Source organism: Alexandromys fortis, unplaced genomic scaffold (genome assembly GCF_014885135.2).
Source record: "Alexandromys fortis isolate MF-2015 unplaced genomic scaffold, M_Fortis_MF-2015_v1.1 scaffold_145, whole genome shotgun sequence".
NCBI classification, from domain to species: domain Eukaryota; kingdom Metazoa; phylum Chordata; class Mammalia; order Rodentia; family Cricetidae; genus Alexandromys; species Alexandromys fortis.
Window position 1 is genome coordinate 2,032,665 of NW_026068049.1, and position 16,480 is coordinate 2,049,144.

At 42.6% G+C, this 16,480-nt stretch overlaps 1 protein-coding gene and 1 non-coding gene across 7 annotated transcripts in view; both read right to left on the reverse strand.

Annotated features, from left to right (window-relative positions):
* Positions 1-16,480, reverse strand: part of Cyp39a1 (cytochrome P450 family 39 subfamily A member 1) — a 151,128-nt gene that overhangs the window by 120,932 nt on the left and 13,716 nt on the right. For 5 of the 6 annotated variants that reach the window (XM_050119335.1, XM_050119334.1, XM_050119339.1 and 2 more), the window contains exons 6-7: positions 13,172-13,276; positions 826-916 (exon numbers count right to left, since the gene is read on the reverse strand). In XM_050119335.1, the coding sequence (XP_049975292.1) occupies positions 826-916; positions 13,172-13,276 (196 nt within the window). The remainder of the gene's footprint in view (positions 1-825; positions 917-13,171; positions 13,277-16,480) is intronic. The other variant, XM_050119338.1, reaches the window with a different exon arrangement.
* Positions 3,893-4,079, reverse strand: LOC126486887 (U2 spliceosomal RNA). Its single transcript, XR_007588224.1, has one exon. It is a non-coding gene; the product is annotated as a U2 spliceosomal RNA (small nuclear RNA).

The following is a 16,480-nucleotide window of genomic DNA, read 5'->3' on the forward strand; positions in this document are numbered from 1 at the left end:
GAGTCAGGGAGCACCCCAGCGAACGGGAAGAGCTTGAGTCAGGGAGCACCCCAGCGAACGGGAAGAGCTTGAGTCAGGGAGCACCCCAGCAAACGGGAAGACCCCAGCAAACGGGAAGAACTTGATTCAGGGAGCACCCCAGCAAATGGGGAAGGGCATAAGTCAGGGAGCACCCCAGCACATGGGGAAGAGCTTGAGTCAGGGAGGGTCCCTACTGTTTACTCACTCTGCCCATCTGTGATCAGCCCTGTGGAGCTGGGCTCTCTATAGAGCAATGACCTGTCCTGAAATTCATCCCACTGTGAGCATCCCTAGTTCTTAAATAATTCCAATTCCCAAATCTCTCTAAGATAAAGCCCAATACTGCTGGGTTCACTTGCTGGGCTGGCAAGGCACTGCTTAGGTACCCAACATGATAGTCAAGTTTGCTTGAGTTTGGAAGAAACGCCAAAGAATTTTCAAAATATTTTCAGTCATCATGGAGGAGGCGAGGGAGGGACAACTTTTAACTCACATGGTATTTTATACAATGATATTAAACTTTTGAACAAGAAAAATCAAATTATTTTTCATTTTTCTTATGGCGGTTCATAATTTTACATGTTAAGCACTGGGATTGCAAGAAAAAGGCCTTACCCAGCCAGCCTTTTTTTCTTTTTTAACCGGTGCTGGGGATTGAACTTAAGACCTCATGCTTGTGTAGCCAGCCCTTTACCAACTGAGCTGCCTCCCAAACCCTGGTCCTGACCTTAAAGCATGGTAGACAGTCAAGATGCAAACCATACGGACTAAATGCGCCCTTAGTTAGGTAAATTAACTTAGTACCTGTCGTGCCGAACACAGAAGATATGGCTTCTAAAACGGTCCTGTGGACTTCCGGGTGGGCCAGGACAAATGCAAGTGTCCAGAATGCGATCTGGAAAGGAGGAGCACATACAACATGAAACCTCTCGTGAGGTGAACGAAAGCAAATTCAGTGCTGGCCGCAGACGGCTGAAAGAAGCAAGGAGTTTTAGTCAACCTCAGAAGCATACTACTAGGGGGCTGGAAAGATGGCTGAGCAGTCGAGAGAACTTCTGGCCCTTCCAAAGGACACCGTTCGCATTCTGAGAATCTACATCATGGCTTACAACCATCTGCAATTCCAGTCCTGGAGGATCTGACGCCCCCTTCCGGCCTCTGTGGTCACTGCACACTTGTGGTGCTGAGGCCTGCATGCAGGCAAAACACCCATACATATAAAATAAAAATAAAGAAAAAAAACATCTTAAACACATGCTATNATACAGTTTCCGTGTAATTATTTCTGGGCATAAGCTAGCCACACGGGCGGCCGGGTGCCGGGGACGCAGCCCCGCCGCTCCAATTTCAACAATACATTGATTCTGTTGCTGTAGTTTAGCTATTGTATTTATATAGAGTAAACTATCTTTGCTGAACCAAGAAAGGTGGAATTGTGTTTACTAACAAAAAACATAAAATATCATGTAGCCATTCACTAATCTTCTAAAGAAATCATTAATAATTAAAATGCTAATACAACATGAAAAAATTATCATGATTTAATTTCCTTAAAATACAAATGAGGCCGCAGAGAAAGGTGGCACGTAGCTAAAATCTGAGCACTTGGGAAGTAGAGGCAGGAGGATTACTGTGAGTTCAAGGACAACTTGGTTTGCATGTAAATTTCATAGCAGCCAGGCCTATGCAGCAAGACTATATTGAGAGTCACAGAGAGAGAATGAAAATGAACCAGAAAACTTTCTTCTTGCAAATAAAACATATTAATTTTAAATAATTCCAGGAAACCATACTTAAATCTCATTAAGTAAGTTATGAGGACCTGGGGGTGAGGCTTGATGGTAAGACATTTGTATGGTATGAATTTTACAAGTCCTGGGTTTAATACCCAGCATTCCTCAAAATTAATATAAAATAAAAGTAAAACAAACAAAAGTATGAGAGTTTGACACGAGAAAATAGAGCCATTTTGTACCCAAGTACATCAGTAAATTCTCTTTCGGCCAGCAGGATCATTCTGTATCTAATAATACAGTCTTCAATGCCCAATGGTAACTCAAGGTAATACATAAGCGATTTCCTACCTGATATATGTAAGAGTTTGAGATCTCAGTCTAGGGTTTAAAATTAAGTTGACTGGAGCTGTTTCCAATATGGACTGGACAGCCAAGATCTCTGCTGAAATTTGTAATCAATTATAAATGTCTCCTACCAAGCAGACTACATCCATCTTTTCGATTGTGTAGATATTGCTTCTACCCAGGGTCACTCAATCAGCCAGCTTTGAATGCTTCTGTGAATTGCTTCTTTGGCCTTAATGCCCCCTCCCCCCACCCCCGCATAATGCTCTGGAACAGTCTTTATGTTTGCATTTTATTCAAGAGCTAACATATTTTGGAGATTGATTTTTTTCATTCTAATATTTATCAAAATAAATGAGTTTAAGATAAAAATGTGCATCTTAAAAATGAGCTTCCTGCTGAGGTGGAGGTTTTGCTTCTAAGCTTAGACAACATAGCGATGTTTACGATCCTGAGAAGCTTGGGTTGCTTTCCCGTTTACTGTTTTCCTATAAGCATTGTACTAAATTAATATTAATATTGTATTAAAGAAGCGATCAAGAACTCGAGAGAGGAAGCGGGCACAGGACGATTTGGGGGCAAGGGAGGTGGAAATTATGTATTGATGTATGAATATTTTTCAAAAATGAAAAATATACATAAAATAAGGGTAAGTGGCAACAAAATATTTTGAAATCAATTCTGAGGTGAGCCAGGTAACAGTTTGTATACCTTAAGTCTTTAGTCTCTATGGCTTTTGTGAAACAGGCTGTCCCTGGGAGCGATCCCAACCCTCCCTCGTGTGGTCAAAGGAGGAAGAGCAGTACCCAGAGAGGTGTGGAAAGGAGGCAAGTCAGCCCAGGCTGCCGGCTTTCTCTCTGCTGCACTGAGCTGGGAAAGCAAGGATGTATGTACAGCCTTGATACAGAGAGAGGAATGAGAGGACCAGGGCCAAGGGCCCTGTCCTGCAGACAGCCTAGACCAGCATCCGGATCCAGGGAGACTTAGCTGGAGATTATCCAGCTCACCTTCACACTCAGCTCAGAGAGCTCTCTCCTGTCTCCCTCCTCAGGTTCTTCCTCCGATGAGCTAACAAAGGAAGTGCGAATTTATTGTGCTTGATTAATAATCACACCATACTCAACACATTGTATTTGAGGTCAGAGTTCAACCTGAGCAGAGAATTCCAGTGATGATCTCAGACCTTCAGTAACACAAGCGGAGCTCCAAGTCCTGTGCGCCTGACTGTGCTTTTGAGAGTCACTTAAATTGGGTACCATTTGTTTTTATGGAAAACTCTAGAATTCGGCTCAGTAAATATGGCTGCATGGTGGTGTTAAGTACCCTTTCCTTACCTTTGTTGTTTTTAAAGTCCGCTGTTTTTTACCTTTAAAACAGAACTTTTGAGGGCTGATGAGATGGCTCAGTGGTTAGTAACACTTGTTACTCTTGGAGAGGACCTGGGTTTGGTTCCCAATACCCATACAGCAGCTCACAACCACCCAGAACTACAGTTCCAGGAGATCTGGTGTCTTCTGACCTCCACAGACACCAGGCATATACAATGTGCAGGTAAAATACTCATGCATAAAATAAAACAAATCAAAACACAACAATGTACTTTTGGTGTGAAGGTGAGTGGTCCCAGCACCTAGGAAGTAGAAGAAAATAAGGAGTTCAAGGTCATCCTCCCTGACAGCCAGTGTGAAGCCAGTCTGGGCTTGACTATATGAGACCTTGTCTCCCCCTACAATAGTAGGGAAGGGAGCGCTTCTAGGGAGCACTTATTTCTTTCAGATGCTCCCCCAAGAGGAGTGTGCCATTCCCAGAGGTGCTGCAACAGATCTCTGCTTGAAGTGGGCAGAGCAAGCTTCCATTCCATCTCCCAGCACCAAAAGTCTATTTTTACTGTGTTGTCCTCAGACAGAGGAAGTTTCTGCTATTTAACTGATAAGAACAGATACCACACTTCACTTTAGCAAAGGGACAAGAAGTGATTTCTTTACGTCTTAAAAATAAGAAAAGGGCTAGGCAATATGGCACGTGCCTATGACCTTGGACTCTACCTGGGAAACCGAAGAAAGAGGATCATGGGTTCAAGGCTAGCCTGGGACGTTGTCTCAATAAAAAAAATACAAATAGGAAAAGATATAAAAGAGTTAATAAAATGTTCCTATGCGATACTGAATCAAAAAACAAGTGACCCTAAGGTCACTGACCCATTTGGAAAGAGATTTCAAAAGCACTGCCCAAGAGTGTAACAATCGATATTATGTCAAAGGGTCAAGTCCATGTCCAGAGTGCAAGAAGGAAAGTCAACCTGCCCACTAAACTGCAGGGCAGTTACAAAAAGCCACTTGCAGGAGAGGGAAGGAGGAAGTGAGAAGAGATAAGGAAGGAGGCTCTGAGGCTGGCTGCATCCTTCAACACCATCCAAGGAGATGTGACGGATGCTGATGGTGTCCGGGAAGTGTACCATGTAAGCCAACTGCCGCATACTGTTTAAGCTCACTAGGCAGCTGGCACTGGAAGTGGGGTTGGTCCCTCTACTTCAGACTCCAAACGCCCTTGTGTGGGAATTGGGAGCCCCTACTCTGTGACAGAGAAGAAACACAACTGACAACGAGATAGCTCAAGACAGCTCTGTGTCCTTGAGAACAGCCTGAAGGCATAGCATTTCCAACAGGTGATATCACTGTTTAATCTGAAATGTAAAAGTTGTACAGTGGGAAGGACATGCTGGATGTATAGTCATGGCAAGCTCACCCAGAGAGAGCAAGCTCAATTGGGAACGCCCGCTGCCTTAACTTTCCTAGCTGGTTTCTGATAATGTTCTTAATGCCTGATTTGGTGATGCCATCTCTCTGTGTTGCTGCTTGTTCTTTTACTTGGAAGTCTCACCAGAGGGGACACTGCTCTGATCGAGACTCTCTATGGGGATCTAGAACTGTCTTAAAATATCTTGCCAGTTAATTTCTGCTGGATGTTTTGGGCGCCAATTGATGGTGTTTTTCGATATATCCATCCATCCATCCATCCATCCATCCATCCATATGTCCATCCATCATCTATTCATCACTTCTTTTATTTTGGCTTGTTAAATACTTAAAAATTATACTCATTTAAAGCTCAAAGTGATGAATATCATAGGTCATTTTTCAAACAAATAAGAAAAAAACTCTATAAAATCCCAGATAATCTTCTATCTATCATGGTGAACGCAAATACATATAAAGCAATTCCTGGACAAAGAGCTTCACATTTAGACAGAGATTGCGATACACACAGCTGGAGAAGGGGGGAAGAGGTCACTATGCAAAGCTACACAAGTGCCATCGTATACAATAACTCCGAGCAGAATGAGGCCATGGTGCCCATTCAGCATAGTCACAACTTCAGAGAAGCAGCAGATAAAAATGGCAAAAGTCGGCACCTCTTACAACCATCCCAGCCCCAGCAACTGGTCAGCAGGAAAATCCTCTGCAGCCAGGCCGCTCCACCGCAATCTCCAGCAGCATCAGAGGGCCCCAGAGGCACAGCCCCATCTACAATGACTGGAGGAAGAAGCTCTTCCACCACCATCCCCAGCAGCATCAGAGGCCCATGGAGGCATATCCCCCACCTGCACTGATTAGAGGTAGAGCCCCAACAGCCAGTCAGCAGGCAAGATTACCACCACTAGCCTCAGCGGCATCAGAGGCTACCCAGAGGCACAGGCTCCATCTGCACCAGCTGGAGAAAGAATCAATGCGTGTACCTATAACTACCCCAACCCCAGATGGGCAGAAGGCAGTGTAAGAATACGGTACCACTAGAGCCTAGTGGTTCTACAGCAGCAAGACCTGAACATCCTAACCCAGAAGAAGCAGAAGAAAACAACTTTTAAAATAATTTTGTAAAGATGATAGACACCCTAAAATAGGAAAAGAAAAACTCCCTTAAAGAAATGGAGGAAAAGACAAACATAAAATGGGGGGAAAATCAATAAATTCCTTAAAGAAAGTATATTCAACAAATGGTGCTGGCATAACTCGATATCAACATAAAGAAGAAAGAAAATAGATCCATATCTATTGCCATGCACATAACTCAAGTCCAAATGGATCAAAGACCTCAACATAAAACCAACCACATTGAACCTCATAGAAGAGAAAGTGGGAAGTACACTTGAAAGCATTGGCATAGGAGATGACTTCCTAAATATAACCCCAGCAACACAGACACTGAGAGAAACAATAATTAGGACCTCCTGAAACTGAGAAGATTCTGTAAAGCAAAGGACACCAGCAATAACACAAAACGGCAAGATCTTCACCAACCCCACATCAGACAGAGGACTGATCTCCAAAATATACAAAGAACTCAAGAAATTGGTTGTCAAAAGAACAAATAATCCAATGAAAAATGGGGTACAGACCTAAACAAAGAAATCTCAACAGATGAATCTAAAATTGCTGAAAGACACTTAAGGAAATGCTCAACATCCTTAGTCATCAGAGAAATGCAAATCAAAACAACTCTGAGATTCCATCTTATACCTGTAAGAATGGCCAAGATCAAAAACAATGATGACAACTTATGCTGGAGAGGATGTGGGGTAAAGGAAACACTCCTTCATTGCTGGTGGGAATGCAAGCTGGTTCAGCCCCTTTGGATGTCAGTATGGTGATTTCTCAGAAAATTAAGAAATAACCTTTCTCAATACCCAGCAATACCATTTTGGGGTATATACACAAAGGATGCTTAATCATACCAAAAAGACATATGCTCAACTATGTTCATAGCAGCATTGCTTGTAATAGCCAGAACCTGGAAACAACCTAAATGTCCCTCGACCAAAGAATGGATAAGGAAAATGTGGTACATTTATTCAATGGAGTACTATACAGCAGAAAAATAATAATGACATCTTGAATTTTGCAGGCAAATGGATGGAAAACCTAAAAGAAACGAACAATTTTCTGAATAGGTACAACTTACCAAAATTAAATCAAAACCACATAAGCAAACTAAATTTGCTAAAGAAATAGAAACAGTCATCAAAAGTCTCCCAAAAACAACAACAACAAAAAGCCCAGGACCAGATTGTTTCATCACAGAATTCTACCGGGAGTTCAAAGAAGAACTCCCAATACTCCTCAAATTGTTACACACAATAGAAACAGAAGAAACATTGACAAACTCTTTTTATGAGGCTACAGTTACCCTGATACCCAAACTACACAACTTTTTAAGGCACAACTTAAAAAGAGAATTAAAGACCTATTTATGAACATTTATGCAAAAAAAAAAAAACCACTGGCAAACCGAATCCAAGAACACATCAGAAAAATCATCCACCAAAGATGCAGGGATAGTACAACGTACAAAAATCTGTCAGTATAATCCACCATATAAGCAAACTGAAAGAAAACCACATGAGTCATCTCATTAGAGGCTGAAAAAGCATTTGATAAAATCCAATGCCCCTTCATGATAAAGATCTTGGAGATCAGGGATACAAGGAACATGCCTAAACATAATAAAGGCAATATACAGCAAGCCAACAGCCAACATCAAACTAAATGGAGAAAAGCTCAAAACGATTCCACTAAAATCAGAAAAAATACAAGGCTGTCTACTCTCTCCATATATATTCAATATAATACTTGAAGTTCTGGCTAGAGCAATAAGACAAAAAAAAAGGAGATCAAGGGGATACAAATTGGAAAGGAAGAAGTCAAACTTTCACTATTTACAGATGATATGATAGTTTATATAAGTGATTTCAAAAAGTGATTCTACCAGAGAACTCCTACAGCTGATAAACACCTTCAGTAAGGTGGCAGGATACAAGATTAAATCTAAAAATTCAGTAGCCCTCCTATATACAAATGATAAATGAGCTGAAAAAGAAATCAGGGAAACATCACTCTTTATGACAGCCACAAATAACATAAACTATCTTGAGGTAACTCTACTCAAACAAGTGAAAGATGAGCATGCAATGAACTTAAAGTCTCTGAAGAAAGAAACTGAAGAAGGTATCAGAAAATGGAAAGATATCCCATGCTCTTGAATAGGTAGGATCAACATAGTTAAAATGACAATCTTACCAAAAGTAATCTGCAGATGTAATGTAATCCACATCAAAATCCCATCACAATTCTTCACAGATCTTGAAAGAATAATATTCAACTTCATATGGAAAAACAAAATACCTAGGATAGACAAAATAATCCTGTACAATAAAGGAACCTTTGTAGGCATTACCATTCCTGACTTCAAGTTATACTATAAAACTATAGTAATAAAAAACAGCTTGGTATAGGCATAAAAATAGACACATGTATCAGTGGAATCGAATTGAAGACCCTGACATTAATCCACACACCTATGAACACCTGATTTTTGACAAAGAAGCCAAAATTGTGCAATAGAAAAAAGAAAGCTTCTTCAACAAATGGTGCTGGCATAACTGGATGTCTACATGTAGAAGAACGCAAATAGATCCATATCTACTGCCATGCACAAAACCCAAGTCTACGTAGAACAATGACCTCAACATAAATCCAGCTACACTGAATTTGAATGAAAAGAAAGTGGGAAGTAGTCTTGACTGCACTGGCACAGGAGACTACTTCCTAAATATAATACCAGTAGCACAAGCACTGAAAACAATTAATAAAAGGGATCTCCTGAAACTGAGAAGCTTCTGTAAGGCAAAAGACACAGTCAATAACACAAAACGGCAGCCTAAAGAATGGGAAAATATCTTCACCAACCCCACATCTGACAGAAGGCTGATCTCCAAACTATATAAAGAAATCAAGAAACTATGCATCAAAATACCAAATAATCCAATTTTTAAAATGAGGTAAAGATCTAATTCTCAAAAGAAGAATCTCCAATGGCTGAAATACACTTAAAGAATTGCTTAACATCCTTAGTCATTGGGAAAATGCAAATCAAAACAACTCTGAGATATCATCTTATACAGTAAGAATGGCCAAGATCAAAAACACTGAAGACAACTTATGCTGGAGAGGATGTGGAGTAAGGGGGAACACTCCTCCATTTCTTGTGGGAATGCAAACTGGTACTTTTGTATGGCAGTTTCTCAGAAAATTGGAATCAACCTACCTAAAGACCAACCAGTTGCATTATTGGGCATATGATTAAAGGATACACATTCATATTACAAAGACATTTGCTCAACTGTGTTCATAATAGCTAGAACCTGGAGACAACCTAGATGCCCCTCGCCTGAAGAAAGGATAAAGAAAATGTGGTACATTTACACAATGGAGCGCTGCTCAGTAGAAAAAAAAAACAATGCACCTTAAAATTTGCAAGAAAATGAAAGGAACTAGAAAAAAAAAAAACATCCTGGGTGACATAAACCAGACCCAGAAAGACAAACATGGCATGTACTCACTCATAAGAGGATATTGGACATAAAGAAAAAGATAACCAGGCTACAATCCACAACCCCTGAGAAGTTAGGTAACAAAAAGGACCCTAAGAGAAATAGACACGCATGGATGCCCCTGGGAAGGGGAAATAGATAAGATCTCCTGTGTAAATTGGGGGAGGGGGTAAGAAGGGAGAGGAGTACATGGGGGAACAGAATGGTTGAGTTGGGGGGAGGAACAGAGAAGGAAAGCAAGGAAAGAAATATCTGATTGAGTGAGCCATTAATAGGTTAGGGAGACACCTGGTGCTAGGGAAACTCCCAGGAATCCACAAGAAAGACCCCAGCAAAGGTGAAGGCTGGGGGGCGGGAGGGAGCAGGAAGAGGGAAGGGGGGAACTGTGGTTGGTATGCAAATTAAAAAAAATACACTTTTAAATAAAATATGTGTAAAATAAAAAGATTAAAAAAATGGCAAAAGTCGGCTTTGATAGAGCTGAGAAATGTTCTGGAAAGTTCATTTGCCAGTCAGGAACTTCTTAGGACTAGGAAATGATTTTTCCACCAAAACAATCTCATAAAGTATGGCAAATATCTTGCAGTGGTCTATCAAAGCACACCTCAGCCACAACAGAGCCTCCTGGTGAGCTGCTAACAACCCCATCTAAAGCACAGATTCTGGGTCCCCGGGCTTCAAGGGGGGCGAGAGGAAAGTACTGACTCCATCTGGGCCTGAGCGACCTGCCCAGCGCTTACAGCTCTTAGGGTTTTGTCAGCAATGAGTGATCCTAAAAGCCAGAACAGTAGAGTCATGCCCAGCCTGGCCATTGAGGTGTCGGGCATCTGAGACCCATGACAGTCTATATTCATTATTAATGGGCCATTGAACGAAGGCATTGATTTCCACGAGGGTGGTGTTTTTATGTACGGCACACACATTATTTATTGAGCATCAGTGTTGTTAGGCACTTTTCATTTTTCCAGCTAAATCCTCCCTACCATCCTTGGAGACAGTTCAGATGAGGACACGGACACAGGCTGGGAGAGGTGGAAGGAATTGCTAGCCCTCTGATGCCCAGGCATGGGAACTGGCTTAGGATCTGATGAGAAGGCCTTTCCCAGGTCTCCTCTCTGCTCTTGCTTCACCCTGCCTCTGGGAGGTGCCAACAAGGATGATCTAGCAAGATGAAGCTTTCAGTCCTCATCAGACACATCCTTTCAGACCAGTGCCAGGGTCAGCCACAAAGAGCTGACCACTGTGTCCGCTCAATGGTGCTTTGTGTGGTTTCCTTCAGGGGAGCATTCTGGAGAGATCCTGAGAACTAGCGCTCTGACTGTGGCTGCTATGTGCATGTTTGGGAAGTTGCTCTTCAGTTTTGCTGTGGTTCAATCAATTAGTTGAGAAGAGTCAGAGAAGACTATGAGAACATACAGAGGAAGGGGAGGCATGGGGCACTTCACTCGACTGGCACTGTTGAAACAGATTCTCGTGGGAGGCATCTGTTGGAGCAGAAAGGCCAGAATATCTGTCTCTGTTTTTTACAACAGTTTTAAAGAAGTAAAGTTACTGAGACTGAAAAGTCATCTAGCCACCTAGGCCTTCAGAAACAAGACAGAGAAATGTGTAATACTAATTCTAGTTGCTAGAGAAAAGGAAAATGACCACACTTACCAGAGAAGAGCTAAGTATTCCTATTTCATCAGAGATACAGACAGCCGTCCTTCCACTTCAGCCAACATAAGGAACAGCTTGGGTTAATGAGACAGTGTGCTGACCAGGGAATTAGAGCAGACTAAACAGAGACTCGTACACACAAATCTCCTGCTTTCACCAAGTTCACAGAAGCTTTAAAATGCCACACACACACACACACACACACACACACACACACACACACACACACCATGGATGCAATTGAGGGACTATATTTGGGAAGAAGGAAGGAAATAAGCAGAAGTTGGGGAGGACAAAAGAGGTAATGAGGGTGACCATGAGCCAAGTTCAATGATACACATGGATAAAGATGTCCTAAAGAAACCCGATATTTTGTTTACTTAGTTAAAGAAAATTTATAATGAGAAACAATTGCCCATCACTGTGTCATGTCTATAACCCAGCATTTGAGACTGAAAGTTTAAGGGCAGCCTGAGGCTACATAGCAAGACTGCCTCAAAACAAACAAAAAACTAAATTAATTAATCAATTAAAAACGAGTACATAAAAATAAATGGGTTTTAAAGGTCCCTGTTATCTTTAGATGTGCAATGCATTTCAATGTCATAAGCACCATTCAGAGAAGCTTGGAGAACCAACAGGCCAAGAAATTCAGATGCACTGGTATCCAGGAGGAGGGGAAGCTCACATTCACTGACATGACTAGATCTCAAAGAGACTTGGTAGGAAATGAGCAACCCCTGCCTAGGATCATGTCAGAAATTTTACGTTCATATTCATTTTCTCTCCCTCCCTTCCCCCTTCCTTCCCTAACTTCCGGCAGAGGAAATGGAGGCATGGAGATGTTGTAATAGGAACGGCGGGGCTGTGTCCCGCCACCCGGCCGCCCGCACGGCTAGCTTTACCGGAAATAATTACATGGAAACTGTATTCTTTTACACACTGCCTGGCCCGTTATCTGTAGCCTCTTACTGGCTAGCTCTTACATATTGTTCTAACCCATTTCTAATAATCTGTGTAGCCCACGAGCTGGCTTACCAGAGAAGATCTTAACCTGCGTCTGTCTGGAGTGGGAGAACCATGGCGACTCTCTGACTCAGCTTCTTTCTCCCAGCATTCTGTTCTGTCTACTCCGCCTACCTAATTTTCTGTCCTATTAAAGGGCCAGGGCAGTCTCTCTATTTAACCAATGAAATGAACACAAAACAGAAGACGCTCCCCCATCATGGAGATTTTCAGGGACGGCCACTGTGGCTGAGATGAGCAGCTCCATCTAAAACCATCAGGTGCAGTACTCTCGACCTAGGCTTTGTTCAGCTGTGCAGCACCCAGAGCACACAGCCTGACAGAGTCAGAGCCCCTTAAATGGCACACGGGGGTCCCTAAGGGCAAGCATGTCAGGGGGGCAGAATTCTCTCTGGATCTAGGCTTTGCCTTCTTAGTATTTTAGGGAGGAACTTTGTTGGGGGTGGGGTATTTGATGTATATCTGAGTACTGTGTGTTTCTGCACACGCGCATGCACACACACACACACACACACACATGTACCTAGTATGTATGCATGAATGTTTTTGGAGAAGTGTGTACAGGCATGTATGCAGATGCTCCTGCCTGTAGAGGTCAGGGGTTGATGTCTGTTACATTCCTTGCATTATTCACTGAGACAGGGGCTCTCACTGAACGCAGAGCTCACTGATCAGGTTAGTTTAGCTGGCCCGCTTGCCCCACAGTTCCCTGGTCTCCACCTCTCCAGCAGTGGGATTTTAGACAGCCTGTCACACCCAGCAGCATTTATGAACTCAGCTCCTATAGCTTGTGAGGCAAGCATTTCATCCACGGAGTCACCTCGGTGGATTCTATCGAGCATTCACTTTTGCTTTTTATCTTACATCACAATCCACTGTTAATCTTTTTGTTCGTCAAATTAAGTGAAGAACTGAAGACCAAGAGAAAGAAAAATAATGCAAAAGAACAAGCAAGAAATCAGATGGAAGTGAGCCCCGTTGTCTCCCGCGTACTTACGGGAGCAGCATTGGCCAGAGAAGCCCAAAGAATCAAAAGTCCGTAATTTGGACTATGTTGACATGATTCTGTCTCCACAACATCCAGAATGGCCTGCACGAGGGTCTGTGTGAAGGAAATGACTGTGAGACCACAGCTATGTGAGGAGGGCTGATGCCCATAAACAAGAGACCACCCTCTGCATGTGCTGCATGTACTTAACAGTGTGGCTGTGTACATGTGCATGCGTACAAGGGAGCCAGAGGTCAACACTGGCTGTCTTTCCTCCATCCCCCTCCACCCTCTTACAGAACCTGAACCCTCTCGGTTCAGCTAGCTGGGCTAGCCAATGAGTTTCAGGAATCTATCTCCATTTGCCCAGAGTCGGGGTTACAGGCATGTGTCACACCCAGACTTTTGTGTGGGTTCTGGAGATCTGAACCTCAGCTCTTCAGCTTGTTCATGAGGCACTTTGCCTCAACTGAGTCATGACCCTAGAACTGTTCATTTGTCTTTAACCCAGGAGAGATGTCTGCTATTCACAGGCTTGCAGTCTAAGGCATGCTAAGGCCCTCTACACTGGGTGGGAGTATGGGAATGGGGAACAGGAACTCCAGGGGAGTGTAGATGAATTTCTATCTTGTGGCTTCACTATTAGGGAAACAAATAATCCTGTATAAATCACTTGACTATTCCAGTGATTGAATTTCCTCATCCACAATGTGGCCTTGATATGGTACCGACCTAATAAAATTTTGAGAGTTGAATATTAGTACAGTTGCTGATAAAATACTTGAAGCAAAATCAACGTTCTCTGTAGCTCAAGATGGCCTTGAGCTCCTGACCTCCGACCTCTCCCTCCTTAGTACTGAGATTACAAGAATGTACCAGCACATCTGGTTTATTCAGTACTGGGGATGAACCTGGGGCGTTGTGTAGGCTAGGCCAGCACTTTCTAACTGAACTACACCCAGGCACAACACTGGCTTTTGCTTTTGTTTTTTTGCTGATTATTGACTGGTTTCTTGAGATGTTTTCATTAATAGCGTCTGTGGTTTTTGAGACAGTCTCAGTATGTAGGCCTGGTTGACCTGGAACTCACTATGTACCTGAGACTAGCCTTGAACTCACAGAGATCTTCCTGCCTCTACCTTCCAAATATCAGGATTAGAGGCATGCACCACCACACCCACCTGTAACAATAATAATAATAATAATAATAATACACAATGTTAGAGATTGAAATCAGGTCCTCCTGCATACCAGCCAAGCATTCTACTAGCTGAGCTACATACTCAACTCAAATGTTACCCTTTTAACATAAACAAACTTCGGTTCATAAGAAAATTAAGTAGTGAGGCATGGTGGTACAGGGTTATAATCAAGCAACTTGGAAGGTTGGGGCAGGAGAACTAACTTCAAGCTCAAAGTAAGTTTGGTCTCTAAAGTGGGTCTAAGACCAGCTCTGTTGACTTAGTAAAATTATTTCTCAAAAGTAAAAAGGAGAGCTAGAGATATACCTGGGAAGCAGAGGACTTGCCCAGCATATGTGAGGAGCTCAGTTCAAGCCCCTGGGAAAATCCAAATGTTCTGACTTAAATGGCACCAACTCAGAGCACAGCATCATCTACCTACTCTGGTGGTTTTCCCACGTCACCATAATCAGGGGGCTTCTCAGTTTGCCTTTGCCCATGGTTGCTTCGCCACCAGGGGGCAGACACTCAGGTGCTGGATGTGCTTTTAATCTTAAATCGGTAAGGTGATAGGAAAACAAGATGGACTCTAGGATCCATTCCCCCACTTGCCTTGGGACGATGTAATTTTAACGTCTTCACGGGTGTTTAGCTCACTGATATATTAGCCCTGAAGCAGCTAGTATTAGTCACATTCGGTACACACGAGGAAAAAGCACAACCAAGCTAGTGTGAAAGAAATGCACATGTAGGCAGGATGAAAATGGAGTTGCTGGTGTCACTTGCTGCTAATGAAGCATGCAAGTCTTCCAGATTAGCCCGGCCAATCGTCTTCTTGGTATCGGCCAATCGTCTTCTTGGTATTAAAGTTGTCACAAGAAACAAGAAATGGCTTTGTACATCATAACTGCCTTCTAAATATTAGCTGGTATACCATTGTCTATCATGTCCAAAAGAATAGCAAAACTGGTCATTTTAATTATGGATTTCATTTTCTGCTGCTCTACAGCACGTCTAGCTGGTCCAGGTGTCTGTGAGGGATTGTCTTGACTGCATTAACTTCTGTAGGGGGACCAGGCCACTGTGGGTGAAGCCTAAGCCTGTGAATGATCAGAGCCTTCAGCAAGTTTAAGCAGCTACTCTGTGGTTCCTGCCACTAGTGCCACAACTAAAATGTTTCTGTAACACTTTTAAACGCTAAAATATTTGAAGTGGGGTTTTTGGTTGGTTGGTTTTGGTACTAGAGATTGAAACGCACATGCTAAGGAATCACCCCATCACTGAGCACATCCACAGACTTCTCTTTATTTTGAGACAGTCTCACTAGGTTGTTCAGGCAGGCCTCACTAGGTTGTTCAGGCAGGCCTTGAACTTGCCATTTTCCTGCCCTAGCCTCCTAAGTAGCTGGGACTGCCCATCTTTAGGTCCAGTTTTTAAGTGAACATGTGTTCTCTTGCGTGTATGTGTGTGTATACGTATGTATATGTGTGTGTGTATATATGTATGTATGTATATACATATATGTTTTACTGTGGACCCTCCAACTGGTCTGGTTTCATTCCTCGAGGCCATATCAGGTGACCTTGGCCTGGTGAGTAAGAATGGTCACCTACAACTAATCAACAACAACAACAAAATCAATATGGCATTGCTCAAACAAAAGTCCCGTGGCATTGGATGGAAGCTAAGTTACTTAAGACTGAAGACATTCTATGTGACTTTCTCAGAAGCCAGGGGACAAGTGGGGAACTGATGTTGCCCAAACAGGTCAAGAGCGATGACAAGAACCCTGAGTCGCTTATTCCTTACCTCCTTAAGTAACCAGAATCACCCAATTTTAACCCATCGGTTATAGTTTTGTTGTCTTCTCCTTAGTCTTAGACGGGAACTTTGTTTTCTGACTTTCATAGTTCTCTACCCAGCAGTTCTCCACCTGTGGGTCATGAACACTGGAAAGCAGGTATTTCCAGTGGTCTTAGTGTGAGACACTACTTAGTAGCAAAATTACAGTTATGAAGTAGCAACAATAATAAATTTATGATTGGGGGCTCCTAAGACCATCAGAAATATGCGCTTTCTGATGGTCATGACCCACAGGTTGAGATCCCTGATGTAGTTGTTTTGTTTTGTTTTGTTT